At 41.9% G+C, this 21522-nt stretch overlaps 1 protein-coding gene across 1 annotated transcript in view; it reads right to left on the reverse strand.

Annotated features, from left to right (window-relative positions):
• tmtopsb (teleost multiple tissue opsin b) overlaps nucleotides 1–21522 on the reverse strand; it is a 72060-nt gene that overhangs the window by 10954 nt on the left and 39584 nt on the right. Inside the window, exon 3 of the mRNA XM_038267435.1 lies at nucleotides 6164–6397. Coding sequence (XP_038123363.1) covers nucleotides 6164–6397 — 234 coding nt within the window. The remainder of the gene's footprint in view (nucleotides 1–6163; nucleotides 6398–21522) is intronic.

Consider the following 21522-nt stretch of genomic DNA (forward strand, 5'->3'; position numbering starts at 1 on the left):
CTCTAAAAATTAAAATTTGTTTAGTTTACATTAATATTACTGAGTGGTGCCAAATTAGCAGAAGAATAAGCCATATATATATATATATATATATATATATATATATATATATATATATATATATATATATATATATATATATATATATATATATATATATATATATATATATATAAAAATGTGGAAATACAATTTGGTGATTAATTATCAGTTCTCTTTCTGTTGAAGCTTCAGCTCCATCATAAGTTGGAGGGTAAATGTTGTTTTTGAGTTTTTACAGCACTAGAGGCTGTTTTTTGTACAGCAGGCTGACAGGTAAGGGGTATGAGAGACATGTGGAAAAGGACCACAAGTCTGGACTAAGGCCTCCATACATGGGTCGTGTGTGCGCAACCTAAGCACGCCCGGTAAAAGCTTTTTTAGTCTAGAATGAATTTGATAAAATTCCTCTACAGCTTTTGATTCTTTCAAAATGTACAAATGTAAAATATGTATCTGTTTAAAATATTATTTTAAGAAGCCTGTTAAAATGGACTATAACATCAGACGCTTTGATTTCTCAGGTAAAACCATTGGTGAATAAACACATTTGAGGATAATAGTGTAAATCTAAACGCCTCTTTTTATAGGGTATCCTCTCTAAAAGACTTTGGTTCAGCAGCAATACAGTACCTAAAAGGCCAAAAAAAGCTTTTGAATACTTTATTATAGTTCTAAAGAAAGAATCGTATATGGTTGAAATGATAACAAGCGGGACACAAATCTATAAAAACCTTAGATTGAAAAACCAACCAAAAACCGTCATGCTAGAAAATCTCTTCATCTATTAAGTTTCTTGTAGAGCTGCAGATGATATAAGATCTGCAGAAAAAAAAACATGTTTAACTGAATTGAAATAAACAGCAAACATGAAATGAACAAAAAAATGCTTCACAGGTAGCAACCATTCTTCTAATTGAATTTACTTGCATATCATTCAGGTGATCCAAATGACAAAACAGGGAATAAAAAATAGAACTCAGTTTCAGTCACTCCATATTAGACAACATGCAGATTTGATTGATAAGATAACAGCATATGACCAAAATGTCCTGGTGAGTAAAACGGACAGAGCTGCACTTCTCTTTGTAGCAGAATGCATTATGAAGGACACATGCCACCCAACATAATGGTCTTTCACCTGTGTCCCATTGGGAAGTAGCTGTGCTACATCAGCACCTGTATCCAAGCAGCTTTTATCCCTGAACAGAGAATATCACAACTTACTGCTGTGGAAGTGTGTCTGCAAGTACAGCTTTATGTTACAGGAACTGATGCTTTATTTGTCTTATTTTGATTAAGAATACATTTTGCAGTATCATGAAGACAAACCATACCTCTAATTGTAACAAGATTTTTAAAGAACATGTCTTAATCAAATATTGAAACGTACTTCTGCCCATCTATGAAATTCAAAAACGCTGGCACTGAAAGGTGTGACTGGAGGACCACAGAACCTACAGGAGGGTTGAGGGCTGGGTAGGATTTTTCTCCACCATCTTCACCAAAGACGGCGGAAATGCTGGGAAAGAAAGGACGGTTGTATGGAGAACGCCAGCAGCTCTAAGCTGAACTGGATCAGAGATTCTTTGTTGCTCCTCGTGCATACATTGCGATGGGGACCGTCAATTTCTGAACCTAACACTCTTGATAAACAAACATTTATCATGGTTTGCATTAATTTAGAATAAAAAGATGAGGCACACTACTTTTTGACCAATTTCAACACATTTCTTCTTATTATTATGTTTTCTCTTCAATATTAAAGTTTTACTCCAACAATTTTTTGTCATGATCTAACCTGATAGCTGATCTTAATTGCTCATGTTGCTCACCTGCCTAACTCTGCCCGGTTCCTAATCATTCTTGATTTCGTCCACCTGCAGGTTCTGCTTTATATTGGGCTCAGCCCAGTTATCGGGTCCGGATCATTGTTGGTTTTCTGTTTGATGTCTTGGTTTTGTTTAGTTTGTTTTAGTTAGTCCAAGGTTCAAGTCACTGTTCCAGTAGAGATCCAGTAGAGACCAATAGAGATTGTTTATTTATTACTCAGTGGTGAGAGCGTTTCCATGTTTCCTTAGTGGTTTCTGATTCCCTGATTCTGCTCCCTCTCAACCACTGAGCCTGTCTGCTCCCGTCTGATCTGTTCACCTGAACCATCTTTGGACTCCTGCTGGATTCTGCCTGTCTGCATCCTGCGTGTTTCTGTCTGAGCCTGCTGCTCGATGCATGGAACTCTGAACCTGCCTTCACGCTCTGTGGATTCCTGGAACCCTGGATCTGTCTGTTCCTGTGTGGATCGGAACCCCTGATTGGGCTGCGGACTCCTGGATTCCAGAACTGTTCCTGTCTGATTTGTATCCCTGACCTGGATCGGATTCCTGGCTGCTCACTGAGGTTGCTGCCAGTCAGGGGACACTGATGGGCAGATTTGCGCCGCAGCTCATTTGGCAGTCCATCAGCTGGACTCTGCCTTCCTTGGAGAGGATGGACTGAACTGTTAAATCAGAGTGTCAGTGATGGGGTAGTGCTCAGCCCCCCTCCTGCAGCCGCTGCAGTCCTCAGATCCAAACCTCCGCACTTCTGTTCTGTCTGGTTATGTTTTTCTGTTAATAAACATTTTGAACTTTCCACCTCCTGTCTCACCTTGAATACTGGGACCATCTGTCCCGTTCCATACACCTTTAGGTCATGTGACTGACTGACACAAAACTAATGGAAAATGATTATATTAGAGTGGGCAGATGATGTTAAAAACATTCTCTAGTTCTAACATATTAGCTGATTTTTAACCCTTAAAATGGACAAAACGATGACTGATTTGCAATTCCCATTATAGTGAAATCATTGAATTTATTGACCACTGCCCAGGATGAAGCTGCTGTCATCAGTTTTAGTAAACTACACCACATCCTCTGCTAAACAAACAGCAAATATCAGATGCAGTAACCCTTTTCTAACCTGGAGAGGGCAGCAAACAAAAGGTACCAACTGCAGGGGCTGGGTGCCACCATTCTTACAATGCATATGGCAAAAGCACACAAAAAGTTGGTTAACTGGGACGCTTTTATTTTTATTTCAAATCCTAAGGCCATTTTAAGTAATAATATGTACTCTAATTTCAAGCATTGTACTTGAATGATCCCTGGCTGCTGTTTGTACAGATGTTTGAACACTTTTCTTTGTTTAATCGGTTATCTGTATGTATATTTACCATTAAGGTTCTGTCAAATAAAAAATAAATAAATAAAGCTAACACTGAAGATTTTAGAGGAAACATAAACCTAAGGTCCATGGACTTTATACCTAAACCTAATTTAATTGTTTATCCCCTTCCCTGAGGGGAAACCCTCATCCCAACAATGGTGGTTGAGAAACCTAGATCTAAGCTTGGGGACCCACATCCACGTGCAGTAAGGCATTCTGGCAAATATTTCAAAAAATGTGCTGTAAATTTTCAAAATATTGCCTAGGAAATTTAGACATGTAAACAGCAGTATAAGACATTTATTATACAGTAATTAAGTAAAGAGTAAAATTTATAACAATATTTGAGAAAGTAAATTACTAAATCAATAAAACACTTCCTACCACTGTAGTTGCTTCAGAACTGCAATTTAATAAATAAATAATTGGAATAAAAAAATTGTCAAAACATACATAAATAATCCTGGACTGAGTCTTGGACTGGGCCCTAAACCAGCCTGGCAAAAAGCCCTCAAGTCATCAACAAAAACAACATCAACTTAACCTAATTCAGTGCCTTAAACCATACCAATATAAATCAATATAAATAACATTACAACCAAGAGTTTTGCAGGTCAAAAGCAGTAAAACAAACATAAAAACTTCCTAAAATTGGGGGGAAAAAAATCTTAATTCTGGCCACAGCTTTTGGTGCAAAACTTTCTTAGATCCCCATTCAAACCTTTATTAAGGAAATCTAAAACTTTTCTTAAAGTAAGTTTGAAACAACAAAACATATCTAAAAGATCTCTTACTTGAAGGCTAAGGCCAAAGAGCAACTGGCTATTTTATGTAATTTTATACTGACATTGACAACTGCATTTTAAAACTAATAGGTATGTCTGTCTTAGAGACAACTGTTTTGCAACACAGATAGAAAACAGTAATGTTAGAGTGTTTTGTTTCCAGAACTTAAAATGTTCAACTTATCTTAATGTGTCTCCTTTTCAAAAGGTTTTAATGTTTTGCTTTTAAATGAAATAATTCAATAAGACGTGAGTCAGCAATGCTATTCGGTCTGTTTGCTCAGATCTATATCAATCAGCTATTAACTGCTTTGGAGATCTATTGATTGTGAGCTCTTCCATGCAGTAAACACCTTCATATCTGTGTTGCTTTCAATTAGAAATGAAAGTAATGGAAACCAGATTCATTTCCATTTTTTTTATAATTTTTTTTCCCCTGCACTCTGTCCTTGAATATCAATGCTTTGCCACCGTGAAAGCAGCGGGGTGTCACTTCATGGGTGTTCTGCCTGAAGTGTAAACGAAGCACCAGCAGACAGAAATCTGCCTTCTGCTCACCCCTCCTGCGGGTGTAAATCACACAAAAACTTAATTACTGGCCTGGGTGTCATATGATTAGATGCAATCTGCTCTCCAACACAGAACAGATGCCTATGACACCCTTTTCATTTGGTGATTTCTCAGGTAATTTTTGTAAATACTGCATTCCAAAATTTTGCAAAATATAACTGCATGAAATAGGATATGGACAATTTTTACTAAGAATACTCTTTGGGCACATTTGTATATAAATGAATACAGTAATCTATTAATCTGCTCTTAAGCTTAATACTCAAAGTATAGAATTTTTATAACCGCTTTAGATTTTCATCTGTAAATATACACTTTCCTACTTTATAAGGTGCTTCTGACTTAGTGGAAACTGTTTTTTACTGAATAAATAAACTACACAACATTAATTTCAATTCATTATTTTTGAAAAAAGTCGTTTATGGCATTGGAATGTCAGAATAAATATTTTAACTGCTGGTACAGATATAGTTTAGAAATAAGCATACTCAATAAACAGACTTTGAATTTTCAGCCTCAATGCATATTCTACAGATTCATGTTGTGGTTTCGACATCCCACACTCTGAAAAACTGTTTTAATGCTGGTGGGAAAAAAATCAAACAAGAATGCAAAATAGCTGAGAAAGAGTATGCTGAAGATGAAGTAAGTAGACAGTGAGAGTATCAAAATATCTATTTAATTTATATTAGAAATTGCCTGCAAAGATAATAAATCAAAAGTTTTGTGATGGATTTTTAACATAGAAGAAGTAGAGATGTAAGTGCGGAAAACGTGTCTTATATCAACATTACTACTCAAAGAACAGGGCACCAATGAACAGCTGATATTCAACATGGGAGCATTTTGCTTTTGTTTTTCTTCCAAAAACTACGTTGCTTGCAACTGGAACAGCTAATGGGAGTAAAGAACTAGGTAATCAACTCAAATAATATTTACAAAATGCTGAATGACAACAAAGATAAAACAATCTATAGTCTGTATTCTGTGCCTTGTTCAGCATTTGCAGATTATTACCAGTCTATAAGTCGAGGAAGCAACTTTCAGCAGAGAGGGGTTGCTATGCTATGCTATTCTATGCAAGCGCATAGGTGGCTGATTAACGATTGATTGAGGATGGACCCATAACATCACCTGCTGCTTTGTGAAAGAGGAATCTATGCTTCAACATTGCTCTGTTACGATGCAGCAGAGAAAAACTAATATTCAGTACAATTCAAATTTTAACTTCCTCTAAAAACTGGATTGCCCCAAGACAAGTTTTCCTTTTTTGTTTTGTTTTTTTATGATGACATTAGATTGGTCAGGCAATCTGCTGATTTAATCCAAAGATTTACATTAAGAATTAAATAAACTTAAAAGATCATGCTCCGTTAATCAAATTTAATAATTATTGAGCTGAATATGAAGTTAAAGGCAGAATATTTCACATTCATTGAGATTTAAACATATTAATTCCAACAAAATGTTTGTCTCTGATCAATAATGAAACAAACATTTCTCAGCAAAAATGTCCAGGAAAAAAAACAAAAAGAGTTGGACAGATGCATTGACCCTCTCACCTGTTTGTTCATGAATATGTATATAAAAGGGTTGACAACGGTGGAAAACTTGGCCAGCAGCGAAGGCATGATGCTTGCCTCCGGACTCAGAAGGTCCCTGGGGCCGAAGGTGGCGAGCAGGGCCGCCACCCCGTATGGCAGCCAGCAGACCAGGTAGCAGACCACCATTATGATGACCATCACCAGCACCCGCTGCTCTCTGTGACGGGTCACTACTGTGCTCACTCTGCGCACCTGCGGGACAGAAAACACCTTACTGCAATAATCGGATGACTCAAAATGAACTCATGAAAATTCTCCCAAATATCAATTTTTAATATAACTATCCTCACAGATTTCTTTTCAAATGGCAGTCATCTTTCATCTGAATTCCCAGTCTTTCTGTCAGTTGCAGTGAATGTGTGTGTATACACAACCTCCCCATGTATTTACTTCCAATAGCTACCTGTCGAATGTGAAATTTGATTTTCAACCCATTAAACAGAGAAAAATCTGCAGTGCAAGAGAGTAAGTACATTTTAAATAACAGGATGTTTTAGAGTAAGTGTCAGTATTTCAACTGGAATCTTTAGTCGTGCTCAATAAAGAATAATTTAAGAAAGTCTGAAAACTTTGAGACAATGCAACACATTGTCTAAAAGTTTTAATATCTAGATTGAAAGCATTTTGAATAATTCAAAAAGAAGTCACAGTTTTTCCAGTGCATATAAGTTGAATTCAATGATTTTTTTTATAATCATGCATATGAAACAAAGTCTGCAAATTTTCTTCCTCCTTGATTCTGAAGATAATTACAACAGTTTGAGGAAGCCTTTACAGGAAGTTCCCTACATTAACACTTCACTAGGGGTGTAAATCACACCCATCATGGCGATTCGATTCAGTATCGAATCCCTGACGCAACAATTCGATTATTTTCGATAATCTGCTACACCTCTCCCAAATTGTAGCTGACCGCAAACAGTGCCGCAGACGGGAGGCCGGCTTGTTTTGTTTTTATGACCGAAATTGCAGAAAACAACTCTTGAAATTTGACCCGCTAGAAGAGCGAGGTGCGCGAGAACGCTGGGACCCTTTTTCCTCCTGGATCTCCGCTCTTTTTGGCCCTCATGTCCCTCCGTTGTCGGACTAAACTTGCCACGACTTCCTCACCATCTCGGCCGTATCTAGACCCACAGTATGTAGCGCAGACCACGCTTCAATATTGAGCATAAATCAAAAATGTCTCCGTCAAGGTCACTGCAACACACTGCTGTAAGAGTATAACCAGGAAGCGAGGTAGGAGGGCAAAATAGGTTTAGCGCCACCGCAGCACGGGAGGGAGAAATACGTTCAGGAGATAATGGATAAAAATAGACCGGAAGAAAAAAAACAAAACATGATTCGATACTCTTGCGGAAGTATTGATGCATCAGATCGTCGGCTGTTGGATCGATGCATCGATACAAAACGACTATTATTTACACCCCTACACCTCAGACAGATAAATTGTAATCACACACATATAAACCAGTGACTGTTTCTCAGGTGAATATTAGGGAGGCTAAAACTCCACTATAAATTGAATAAATTGGTCAGACATGCATTGTTGTGTAGCACATGAGTCAGCTGTTGTGCCCACTCTCAGGCGCAATCTCCCCTCCGCTCTGGAGCAGCAATGATTTACATATATAATGACAATAAACTGCTCAAAAAAATAAAGGGAACACTAAAATAACACATCGTAGATCTGAACGAAATAAATATTCTTATTGAATTCTTTGTTTTGTACAAAAGTTGAACCTGCTGACAAGAAATATAGCAAATACATTATCAGTCTAAATCAAATTTATTAAACCTTGGAGGCTTGGATTTGGAGTCATACACAAAATCAATGTGGACATTCACACTACTGGCTGAACCAACTTTGATGTAATGTCCTTAAAACAGGGCAAAATAAGTCTCAGTAATATGTGTCTGTATGACCTCCCTACAATGCCTTAGTATGCTCCCGATTAGGTGGTGGATGGTCTCCTGACGGATCTCCTCCCAGACCTGGAGTAAAGCATCCGTCAACTCCTGGACAGTCTGTGGTGCAATGTGACATTGGCAGACTGAGACATGACGTCCCAGATGTGCTAAGTAAGGTTTATGTTTAGGGGACGGGCGGGCCAGTCCATAGCTTCAATGCCTTCATCTTGCAGGAACTGCTGAAACACTCCAGCCACATGAGGTCTAGCATTGTCCTGCATTAGGAGGAACCCAGGGCTAACAGCACCTGCATATGGTCTCACAAGGGATCGGAGTATCCAATCTTGGCACCTAATGGCAGTCATTCACTACTACATTACCACTTGAGAGCACATGGAGGGCTGTGCAGCCCTCCAAAGAAATGCCATCCCACATCATTACTGACCCACTGCCAATGCTGAAGTATTCAGGCAGCAGATTGCTCTCCATAGTGTCTCCAGACTCTGTCACATCTGTCACATGTGCTCAGTTTGAACTTACTTTCATCTTTGAAGAGCACAGGTTCTCAGTAGTGAATTTATCCTGGTCTTCTCTGGGAAATGCCAAGCGTCCTGCACATGTTGGACTGTGAGAACGACCCCCATCTGTGGACGTCTCATGTGGCCCTTATACATCCTTATGGAATTTTTATCCGTTTGTGCAGACACATGCACATTTGTGGACTGCTGGTCACTTTGCAGGGCTCTTTCTCTTTTCACAAAGCTGGAGGTGCATGAGAGGTCCGGCTGCTGAGTTGTTTTCCTCCTACAGCCTAATCCACATCTCCTGGTAGTGCCTCCCTCCACTGGACACTACAATGACAGACACAGCAAACCTTCTTGCCACAGCTCACATTGATGTGCCATGCTTGATGAGCTGCACTACCTGAGCCACTTGTGTGGGTTGTAGAGTCTGTCTAATGCAACCATGAGTCTGAAAGCACCACCAACATTCAAAATCAAAACATCAGCCAGAAAGCATAGGTACCTACAGTAGAAGTCGTCCGTGGTCCCACCTGCAGCATCACTCCTTTATTGAGTGTGTCTTGCTAATTGCCAAGAATTTACACATGTTGTCTATTCCAATTACACAACAGCAAGTGAAAAAGTGTTTCTTCCTAAGTGGAAAGTTTGAGTTCACAGAAGCTTTATTTAATAAAAGTTATATTGTTTTGTTTACGTTTTCCCTTTATTTCTTTGAGCAGTATAGAATAAATGAAACATACAGTAATAAAAAATGAATGGTGGGTTAGAAATAAACATTGTTGCATTGCAGCAGATGGGACCCTCGGTTCAACCCCATTCCTTCTACATGAGCATCAAGTGCCATGCAGTCCCCTCCAAGAGCTCCAGCTTCTTTCCTCCCAAAAAGCAAAGCTGTTTGCTGAGGTTGATTGCTCTTTCTAAAATGCCATTGAGTATGAGTGAATGAGTTATGGCTTCTATATGTCTCCTTGGTGTTCCCTGTGTCTATGAACCTGCAAGGATAAGCAGTTATACACAACAAATCAATTGATATCATTCTTGCCTGCACATGGTTATTCTAAAACATAAAGATCTCAACCAAAAACTTATCCAAATAGGCAAGTTATAGCTGACTTTCTGGTAGACCCCCTAGTTTCACTTTTGGATAGAAGCTGGTCTTGATCTACTTAGTGACCTTGGTAGCTTTTGAAAACAATCTAGAGCTGCTAATTTTCCCTTAAGATGGAAGGGGGCAACAAATCATCTTCTTTGATGTGATAATTACTTTGTTTATTGCTTTTTGTCTGCTGTAGAGCATCCAGTCAAAGTCACGAAATACAAATGGATGCTCTCCATGGGAATTCCTAAGAATGTAAAGCCTGGAATCCTCTTAACACAATGAGCATTGACAGAGAGGAGGATTCGCACCACCCTTCCTGAAGTCTCAATTTCCATCAAGTCAAGCTGTTATCTGTGCAGATTATGATCAGTCTGTATATCCCTGCTCTACAGGAGACTCAACTCCTCCTGAGATGAGTCCAATAAGTGTAGTGTCATCTGTGAATGTTATGATGGTGTTACTGAGGTGGGGGGGCGGTGCAATACAGTGAGTGTGTCATGGTCTTGGTTCTGCTGTTCTTTACTTTGCTCCTTGTTTTCTAGATTTATTGGTTTAATTCCAGTTTTGTTGTATTTCTAGATTTATATTAGTTCTCATGTTTTTCTGTTGTCCCCTTTTGCCCTCTTGTGTGTGTATGTTCCTTTCCCCTTGGCTCCCTCGTTGTCTCCTCTCACACCTGTTCCTTGTCTGCTCGTTAGCCCTCCCTTTGTCTCTCTCTCCTATATATACTCTCCCTCTGCTCTCACTCTTTGTTGGTTCCTTGTCTTTGCTATCCTCCCATGCTGTTGTCCACGTTCCTCGTCTCTCCCTGGCTCCTCGTGTTTGGTTTTCCCCTGATGTCTCCACTGTTCTGGTTTGCTTGATTATTAGTTGGATTTTTGCATTCCTGCCTTTGTTGCTGTTTTTGCCCCATTAAACTACCCAGAAATCTCCTCAGCCTGTCTGCCTCTGCATTTGGGTCCTCCAAACCTCAACCAAACCCTGACATTAGGAACCAACCACAATGGACCCAGCAGAGCCCAGTCTGGACACCCTAAGGGACTTTTTCCTCAATCTAGGCAATACTCTGGACTCAATATCCAACCTTACACCTCCTTGGAAGAGGGTGAGTGCAACTAGCCAACTTAAACAGATTCTCCTCTCAAACTCCACACTCATTTCTCCCCCAGTATTATCTGAACTGTTTGAAGAGTTGGAGTGGAACTACAAAGCAGCCAGCGCCCAGCTCCTCAGCAGACCTCCACCACCCAAACCATCTCTTCATCTCCTCCCTACCCTGCAGTCAATCGCCTCCGGTCCAGTTCCACCACCTTCACCAGCTGTTGGTCCCCCCATGCCGTCTGCCTCCTCCAGGCGTAAGCGCCGCCGGGGAAAGAAATCCACTCCCTCTCCGGCGGGTCAGCCTGATGCCTCCACTCCCTCTCCGGCGGGTCAGCCTGACGCCTCCACTCCCTCTCCGGCGGGTCAGACTGACGCCACCACTCCCTCTCCGGCGGGTCAGCCTGACGCCACCACTCCCTCTCCGGCGGGTCAGCCTGACGCCACCACTCCCTCTCCGGCGGGTCAGCCTGACGCCACCACTCCTTCACCGGCGGGTCAGCCTCACGCCACCACTCCTTCACCGGCGGGTCAGCCTCACGCCACCACTCCTTCACCGGCGGGTCAGCCTCACGCCACCACTCCTTCACCGGCGGGTCAGCCTCACGCCTCCACTCCCTCTCCGGCGGGTCAGCCTGACGCCTCCACTCCCATGGGTCAGCCAGCTGCCAGTCTTAGCTCCCCTCATAACCAGGTCAGTTTCTCCCTAAATCTCAGTCGTCACCTCCATGACCAACAGCTAGCCCCATCCTTAAAGAAACTCATTATTACACACCCTACAGTCAGTGCTCCCCATATTGAGGAGTCTCAATTATGGACCTTCTTTTATGGGGAGAGGGAAGATCTTTTCCTTTCCCGTCCACCTCCATCAGCTCCATTGCCCAGTAGAGGGCCAGATTCCCTAGCTCCAGTGCCCAGTAGAGGGCCAGATTCCCTAGCTCCAGTGCCCATTAGAGGGCCAGATTCCCTAGCTCCAGTGCCCATTAGAGGGCCAGATTCCCTAGCTCCAGAGCCCATTAGAGGGCCAGATTCCCTAGCTCCAGAGCCCATTAGAGGGCCAGATTCCCTAGCTCCAGAGCCCATTAGAGGGCCAGATTCCCTAGCTCCAGAGCCCATTAGAGGGCCAGATTCCCTAGCTCCAGAGCCCATTAGAGGGCCAGTTTCCCTAGCTCCAGAGCCCATTAGAGGGCCAGTTTCCCTAGCTCCAGAGCCCATTAGAGGGCCAGTTTCCCTAGCTCCAGAGCCCATTAGAGGGCCAGTTTCCCTAGCTCCAGTCCCCCTTAGCGGTCCTGTTTCCCTAGCTCCAGTCCCCGTTAGCGGTCCTGTTTCCCTAGCTCCAGTCCCCGTTAGCGGTCCTGTTTCCCTAGCTCCAGTCCCCATTAGCGTTCCTGTTTCCCTAGCTCCAGCTTCCCCAGTGCCCATTAGCGGGACAGCTTCCCCAGTGCCTGAGTCCATTAGCGGGGCAGCTTCCCCAGTGCCTGAGCCCATTAGCGGGCCGTTTTGCCTAGCACCAGAGACTCCTGAGCCCATTAGCGGGCCGTTTTGCCAAGCGCCAGAGACTCCTGAGCCCATTAGCGGGCCGTTTAGCCTAGCGCCAGAGACTCCTGAGCCCATTAGCGGGCCATTTAACCTAGCGCCAGCGACTCCTGTGGCGATTAGCGGGCCGTTTAGCCTAGCGCCTGGGACCCCTGAGCCCGCTCAGAGTCATCCTGATATCCCTGAGCACACAAGTAAAAGGCTCTCTAAAATAAAGCTCAGCGGGCGCTCCGAGCCTCCACGGCCCCTCAGCGGGCGCTCCGAGCCTCCACGGCCCCTCAGCGGGCGCTCCGAGCCTCCACGGCCCCTCAGCGGGCGCTCCGAGCCTCCACGGCCCCTCAGCGGGCGCTCCGAGCCTCCACGGCCCCTCAGCGGGCGCTCCGAGCCTCCACGGCCCCTCAGTGGGCGCTCCAAGCCCACTCTGAGGCTGTTCCTGTGCCGCAGTCGGCGTCCCCCAAGGTTCCTGCAGCTGCGTCTGAGACGGCGTCCCCCAAGGTTCCTGCAGCTGCGTCTGAGACGGCGTCGCCGCCGGCGACCACCAGAGACCCTCCTTCTTCAGAGACGGCGTCGGCGCCGGCGACCTCCAGAGACCCTCCTTCTTCGTCAGAGACGGCGCCGGCGACCTCCAGAGACCCTCCTTCTTCGTCAGAGACGGCGCCGGCGACCTCCAGAGACCCTCCTCCTTCGTCAGAGACGGCGTCGGCGACCTCCAGAGACCCTCCTCCTTCGTCAGAGACGGCGTCGGCGACCTCCAGAGACCCTCCTCCTTCGTCAGAGACGGCGTCGGCGACCTCCAGAGACCCTCCTCCTTCGTCAGAGACGGCGTCGGCGACCTCCAGAGACCCTCCTCCTTCGTCAGAGACGGCGTCTGCGACCTCCAGAGACCCTCCTCCTTCGTCAGAGATGCCGCCGGCCTCCTCCTGGGGCCCTCCTCCTTCAGAGACTGCGTCGTCCTCGCCTCCGGCCCCACGGCCGTCCTCCAGAGGCCCACCTTCGTCCTCGCCTCCGGCCCCACGGCCGTCCTCCAGAGGCCCACCTTCGTCCTCGCCTCCGGCCACACGGCCGGCCTCCAGAGACTCTGTCACCTCGCCTCCGGCCACACGGCCGGCCTCCAGAGACTCTGTCACCTCGCCTCCGGCCACACGGCCGGCCTCCAGAGACTCTGTCACCTCGCCTCCGGCCACACGGCCGGCCTCCAGAGACTCTTCCTGGCCTCGGGCCTCGCGCCCTCCAGAGACTTTGTTTGCCCTCGCCTACCTTGGGTGGGTTGTTTTGGTTTTTGTTTGGACTCTGCGTTTGGTTTTGTATTTCGTGCCCTCCTTCCTGGTTCCCCCTCCGCCCACCCAGGGTGGGTTTTTTTTGTTTCTGGACATTTTAGGGCGTCTGGGATCCGCCCTTAAGTGGGGGGCACTGTCATGGTCTTGGTTCTGCTGTTCTTTACTTTGCTCCTTGTTTTCTAGATTTATTGGTTTAATTCCAGTTTTGTTGTATTTCTAGATTTATATTAGTTCTCATGTTTTTCTGTTGTCCCCTTTTGCCCTCTTGTGTGTGTATGTTCCTTTCCCCTTGGCTCCCTCGTTGTCTCCTCTCACACCTGTTCCTTGTCTGCTCGTTAGCCCTCCCTTTGTCTCTCTCTCCTATATATACTCTCCCTCTGCTCTCACTCTTTGTTGGTTCCTTGTCTTTGCTGTCCTCCCATGCTGTTGTCCACGTTCCTCGTCTCTCCCTGGCTCCTCGTGTTTGGTTTTCCCCTGATGTCTCCACTGTTCTGGTTTGCTTGATTATTAGTTGGATTTTTGCATTCCTGCCTTTGTTGCTGTTTTTGCCCCATTAAACTACCCAGAAATCTCCTCAGCCTGTCTGCCTCTGCATTTGGGTCCTCCAAACCTCAACCAAACCCTGACAGAGTGTAGCAGTGGATTCAACACACAGCCCTGCGGGAAGCCGTGGTGAGGATGAGGTGGAGGACATATAATGACTAAATTTCCCGGTATAAGTTCCATTGGTAAGAAATTAATAATCCCAAAGATATAAGAAAAGAGCCCATAGTAAAATAGCTTTATAATGATAATGTCTGAAATGTTTGCATTAAGAAGCTGAAACTATAGAAAACTCTGGTTTTAATCAACTTTATAGTCTTGTGAAGTAAAAATACAGCAGTAGCTATTCAAAATTTCTCCACTTTCCTTGATGGGCCCTTGGCTGGTCCCCTACAATTCCCTTTTAAACATCAGTTTTTGTACTAAAATATTCTGTCGTGATTTTTGGACATTAAGATTTAAAGTGAAGCACCTTCTCCTGGTCAGACCTTGAAATTCAGTGAAAGAGTGGAGTCAAGAGTAAAAACAAATATGCACGCCCAGAAGAGGGTTGGGGTTAGTCCAGTGGTTGGAAGTTGGCTATCATTCGGCTGGCGTTTGACTGGGAAGGGCCATTTTGAATGGCTGCTACTGTAACCTCCAAAAAACAATGCCATGTCAAATACAGGAGGGACTTTCATACCATTAATTACCTAAGAAGGAAAGCAGCGATAAAGGACTTAAAATCAAGGTGAGCTAATGTTTAAAGGTTACTTGCTTGTGCTTTGCCACCACACATCAATGGTTGGTCACTGTCAAATCTAAATCCCCTGCACATTCAGAAGGATGATAGGGGGTGTCATTAGGGGCTATCTATAATTTAAAATATAATAAAAGGAAACACTCCAGGGCCCTGTTTCAGAAAGAATGGCCAACCTACTCTGAGTTAAAAGCAGATACTCTGAATAAATCAACTCTTGGAAAAGCCAAAGCATATAATAAACCTTCATCAATGGATCTCAGATAGTTGTGATTCACAATGGCAATGGCAGGACTGAAGCCTCGAAGTGTGCCTAGGGTGAACATTTCTATAGCACCAAAAAGGAGAACACTATGCACCATATCAATAAATCACTATGGTTTACATGGGAATCTTGTATGCTCTAATTTGTAGTACACTTAAACAGGTAACACACATAACAAAAAAAACAAAACGTCTATATATAAACAACAAAAGAAATGATACAAAAAAACACATTTAACTGCTCAAAAAGTATAGCCTTGATATGGTACACCTTGCACAGCTCAGTTATAGCAGTTATTTTGGCATCCAGGAGTAACGAAACTTCATGAAACAAAGCCCTCATTGAAAAGGTACCTGCAATATGTTTATTACTTTTATATTTATCCGTCACCACGTGCTGTTTAATTACAGCTTTCCCTTGTCTTACCACACAACAATAGGCCCGTAAGCAACATTATCTGGGTGGGCCCAATGAAGTAAAACACGTGATAAGAATATAGGGGGACAGTTCCATAAATAGGCCAAGAAGTTAACCAACCCGAAACGTGCCCCATACATACACACACCACGCTCTCTCTTGTTGTGCCTGCGCAGTCGCAGTAGTTCTGATCAGCACATGATACGAATTATAGTACTGTCTGCACCCTCTCACCCGCATAAAAAAACACCGCCCCTCGTCTACACACACGCTCTCTCCATTCATCTCCTGGTCGCAATTTTCACTCACTGCAGCAGCAGCGTCCACCATTCCCTCTTCGGTTCTTGTGTTTATTTTGGGAAGGTTTTTCTGTTCTTCCAGCAGCTCTTCTTTGCTTTTTCTTTTCTGGCATCTGCTTAAGTACCTTTTTATCCATCGTCGCTCACATATTGTATGTAACGGTTATGGTAATCAATGCTCTGGATTACCCATAATTCCAAGTCGTAGTGTAAAAAATAAAATACTTAAATGCATCATTCTTTTAAGATCTTTATTGTGGTTTGAAACATATTGTATTAGTGTATGTGTTACCAACTCTCTAAAGAACTATACAGATTGACCTTAGTATCAGGTGGGTTTAAGAGGAATTTTTCACACAATTACATCTGCAATGAGACATCCTAGTCTACAATTTCGTAGGGGTCTACCAGATGTCAGTGATGGGGCCCCTAAGAGGTCGTAGGCCCGTAAGCAAATGCTGTCTCTGCTTACGGATATTTACGCCATTGTGTTGACCACTTATTTCCACATCACATCGACAAAGTGTGCAGAAGCAGTAGAATGGGTCATAACTACTTTTCATCATTAATTCATTCTCTTTTGGTCCATCCAGAGTTAAATGAGGTCTTGCGTTTTGGCATGATGCAAACGTTCAGATAGTTGATACATTTTTCTTACAATCTATGATTGGATATTGTGCTGCAGCACAGCAAAAAAACTAAAAACAAAGAAAAACCCTGCTCTTCAAGCCTGGTGTCTCATAAAGGAGAACAAATACGCATCTGGCTGGATGTTGCGCTGGACGCCAGACAGCGCATTGAAGATCTGGACTGTCCGGCATGAAGCCAGACATCTTACCACCCTAAGTGTGCCTATGGCGACATATGGAAACTATCAACACATAGTCAGGATAAAATGCAATTCTATTATAAAACAGTGAGAATCACCTGGGCTTAATCAATGTATGAGTTTTAACTGACGGAAAATCAAAGTTGCAGTGTTACATTATAGTATTCAATGACCGTATCAGCATTGAGTATGTGTCTAGGAGCAACAGAGTTAAATTAGGAAAGGTAAGCTATTATTTGTAATCTTAATCAACTAAATCAATGATTCCTAAAGTTTGGATCGTAATGCTACTTGTCTTTTTACCATTAACATTTTGTATCCTAATAATCTTTCATAAGATCCCCTTCCCTGGAGCCTTGTTAATTATAGAACACCGATCATTACTGTAAATAATTAATTTACTAGCCGGACTGTAGAACTTGAGTGCCTGAGGAGGTATTTGATTTAGGTATGTTAGACTGAAGATGAACTATCTCACTGACAGATTCTCTGGGATAAGAACCAAACTATGAGAATCTTTATTGTACTATCAGTGAGATTAGGAGGGTGACTTTTAAAACTGCAAGTTCAGACTCTCTTCTGCCAGCATGAATATTGCATTTGGAAATGACCTTATATTCATAAATACTGCGCTTTCATTTTAGAGAGAAGATAAACAGGGAGAAGGAGAGAAAGAATGAGAAAGGGCCAGCCAGTGTCGATCTTGTTTTGATTGCTTTTAAATGGCGGTACAGAGCAATAACGCTGCCAACTTTCCTCTGAGAGAAATATCTACTGACTATTCAGTCTACAAGTATCTCTTTATGCATGAATACTTCATTTTAAAAGTTAAACAGAGCTTTACATGAGTGTATATTGCTTTGGATCAAAGTTGGAATTCTTTCAAGTTGCTTCTTCATGATTGTGATTACAAAGATTTTTTTTCCACAGTGGAGGAGCAGAAAACCTTTGATGCTGAACGTTTTTGACAAACAATCCTATTAGTTTTGCAAGAAAACTTTGAACCAGTCTGGCTGTATAATCTGATTGAATTGTCTCTCTAAAGTGCCTTCAGATGACATGTGTTGAGTATTTGCGCTATATAAATAAACTGAATTCAACATAAAAAAGATAGATATTTTTTATTGGTAAATAGCATTGTATAAACTCTTAAAGATCAATCCAAATAGGCCTGTCAGGATGTAACATTTTTGTTTATGATAAGTTCAAAAAATTAGTACGATAATATTGTAGTTTCAGTAGGAATCCAAAGTGCTCTCACATTACATCTGTTGCTGTCGGCTTTAAAAGCAAATTTCATCTCTGTTTTTTTATGTCTCTGAACTGACATTTTTCAGAAGAGAAAGTAACAAAATATTTAACAACGTTTTTCTGTGTTTTTAAAGACTTTTTTAGAGGTAACAACATGAAAGCCCCAATGTGGGCAGTGAGGGCTGCTGTAAGCTACTGATGGGCAGTTCCACAGCGAGTCATGCTTGCAGTCGGAGCAACTCCCCTCTGTTTCCCATTGAAAATGAATCATACGTGCAACGCTTCCAATGATCCCCCTAAGGCAGAATATAAATACTACATTTAACCCAATATATATTTTTTTTAATTTTAAAAAGTTTCAATTCAAAACAGTTCCTTGCATTGCATTAATACACAGCCTCATCCACTGTGTGTGCCTTTGCTAACTGTCTTTAAGCTGAATTTGATAACATAAGATTGATTTAGGTACTGTAGTTTTGGTTCAGATAAAATATTAATGAATACTTGAAATTTAGTTAATCTTTGGTTTTAAACATATTTAGAGTATTTATAATCAACTTCAGTCTTGCTAGTGTTAACTTTCTTCTTTCCTCCAGACTGGGATAATAGACGACCAAATATGCAAATTAGGTGCTTTCTAACAACTTCTAACAGCAACTTCTAATGACTTTTAGGTGGATTTTCTTACTGAAGAGTTGGCAACAGTGACTAGCATTTTCTGGCTATATACCTTTCAGTGATAAGGCTCTCATGATACAATCGATAGGGAACTGATAAGTGAAGGTATGAGAAGAGACCGATGCACCGGAATAAAAAGTCATCCAGACTCTTTCTAATGCATTCGGACATAAAGTTTTGGCAGTAAGAGATTCTAATGACAGATGGGTCAGCTCTTTATTTCAGCTCTGCAGGAGTATTTTCATTGGTTCAACAGCTTTATTGTGGCAAATACATTTCAAAATGTGTAAATTCAGAACATTTGCTCTCTGTCATGCCTGCTGCTAGCATATGCTTGTTCTAAGTGAAAACTAGCCCCTTCTTTGAATTCCAACTTTGACTTCCTCCCCCTGGTGGTTAGGGAAAATTAACACAAAAGCTGCACCTCCATATAAGCAGCATGGTTCAAAGCAGAGCCCCACAGATATGGGATTATGAAGGCCAATACCGATATCGATATAATGGCCAATATCTGATATTGGCAGATGTCTGCTATGTATCAACCAAAATACACGGGATATGCATTGTCCAACTATAGTTCTCAAAAGAACCATAAATATGATTCAAGAGAAAGAAACAGAAAATAGAACTATAGAATTAAAATAAGCACTGTCAACACAAGACTATAGATACAATACATTTCTCTGGTGTGGATTTAGATATTGCCTCAAATTTGTTTTTTTTTTGTCTTGCTGGCGCTGAAGCCCTGCCCAACTTTAACATTGTTGATGCTTCATACAACAGCTATTACATCCTTAATGAAGTGGCTCCACACCTGACTGCCCACCCTTTGCCGGTGAAATCAATATATACCGTAAATCCTCTAATATTGGACTGTATTCCATTAGCGGCCGGGACTCTATAATTAGACCCAACAATGTTCCTGGGCAGTCCTCAACAACTTGTGATAGTAACATACAAGTACCACAGGGGGCAATGTTACGAATGTAACAAATCCAAGCCATTAGCATGGGAATTCCCATGCTTACACAAAGATCGTAGTGACCTTACACAATCGTTCTGATCTGAAAGACAAATGTGATTACCGGTAGGTCTGGTGGTAACCAGGCAGCGCTAAAATGACAGAATTTCGTTGGCCTTCGTTGTTCTGAATTTCCCTTGATAAATATGATACTGGTAGCCTACTTCCACTTACAGTAGCCTGCCTCAAGTAAAATTTTGCTGTGATGGCAGAACAGTTCCCATAATTTTTATTTTTTTTTACTTTGTTTCACAATTCAGTTTGGCCTTTTTTTTGTATTGCTGTGCAGAAAAATTGCAGCTGCTGGAAGATGTCTGAATAATGTTCTGTATACCGTTATGGGAACTGTACTTTTTCAATAAATGAAACTAGTATTTTATAGGTTCAGAGAGACACAAAATCTCCTTTTTATTCATTCCACTGGTAGTCTGTTTGATCAAATAGAAATAGAGGCTTGCCTCTAATTCTGGCCTCCTTCTAATAATGGCCTGGACCAAGATGTACCTGAGTAAAATAAAGGCCCGTTCTATATTAGAGGATTTACGGTATACATTTAGTGTATTCTCGTAATTAGATTTAAGTTCTACAGATGAGTATTTAAACTGAAGACAAGAGGCTACCTCCAGCTTAAAGTGAAACAACACTTCTTCCAATGTTGTAAAGTTGTCCCCGTCCAATAGAGGACCCCACTGTGCTTTACTAGTATTTGCAACCTAAGGTATATCAAAATCATGCTAGAGAAGAAACATGAATCAATCCAGAGTCTGGTCCGGATGGTGACAAGGATATAAAATGCACTTCATGTGGTTCTGTTTCTAAATGTAAACACTTGATACACTCCTTAAATTATCACCTAAATAGCACCCATTTAGCTGCGTTGCACTAAGCAGCATTAACTTCCCTGCTGTGCTTGAAAGGTGAAAATGTGATGTTACAGTAGATAAGTGAATGTAACATGCCAGAAAAAGACATACCAGCGATAAGCATGGTAGATGGGGAATCATTTTGTGAGTTAATGCACTTCTTAGAGCCAAGTTTTAACATTCCACTAAGAGCAACCAGAACCACCAATTTAAAAGTGCTGCTATAAGCAAAGTCTCTCCAAGCAGTGATTGTTGAACTACTCTTAAAAACAAAGAGCTCAGTCACAGTTATCATCCACTTTGTTGAAACAAACATACAAATAGTCTGACTGCATGTCAGAGCGACATATCCCATATTTCAATGATAGTTTAATATTTTGTCCAATAGAAAGTATGTAAGTGTTTTACAAATTTGATTTATCTTTTTTTTCAGTCAGTAACCTTCCTGTTTTGTTATATTATAAATAAGTATAATTTTTAAAATGTTTAAAATGTAGGCATTTGTTTTGTTTATCAATTCACTCATTCATACAGCTGGCTCAATCAACTGTTAAGATATAAGGACTCGGGCGCAGCTGTGGTGCAGTGGTTAATCGTAACTCATGTATCGATTCCTAACCTAATGATATTTGCTGTATGTCTTTGCCCTCTCTCTATACTCATTTCCTGTCTGCCTATTGAAAAAAATACAAAATAAATGCCACTATGGCCTAACAGTGGCCATATGGCCTAAATAGTCTTAAAATCTAACAATTATATATTTTTTAAATCAGCATGTTGCAAAAAAGATTTATACTTCTGCATTATGTAAGGAGAAAATCATTGCTTATTAATTCATCCTTAATTAATAAGATCAATTAACTTTAGATTAATTCATTAATCTATACTGTACACTCCTACTTTATCCCTAACTAAAAATACATATTTGTTCTCTTGGTCATGCACATGTGCCATCAGGAAAAAAGTTGTG

The sequence above is a fragment of the Cyprinodon tularosa genome, unplaced genomic scaffold, assembly GCF_016077235.1.
Source record: "Cyprinodon tularosa strain WSP-4 unplaced genomic scaffold, ASM1607723v1 ctg673, whole genome shotgun sequence".
NCBI classification, from domain to species: Eukaryota; Metazoa; Chordata; class Actinopteri; order Cyprinodontiformes; family Cyprinodontidae; genus Cyprinodon; species Cyprinodon tularosa.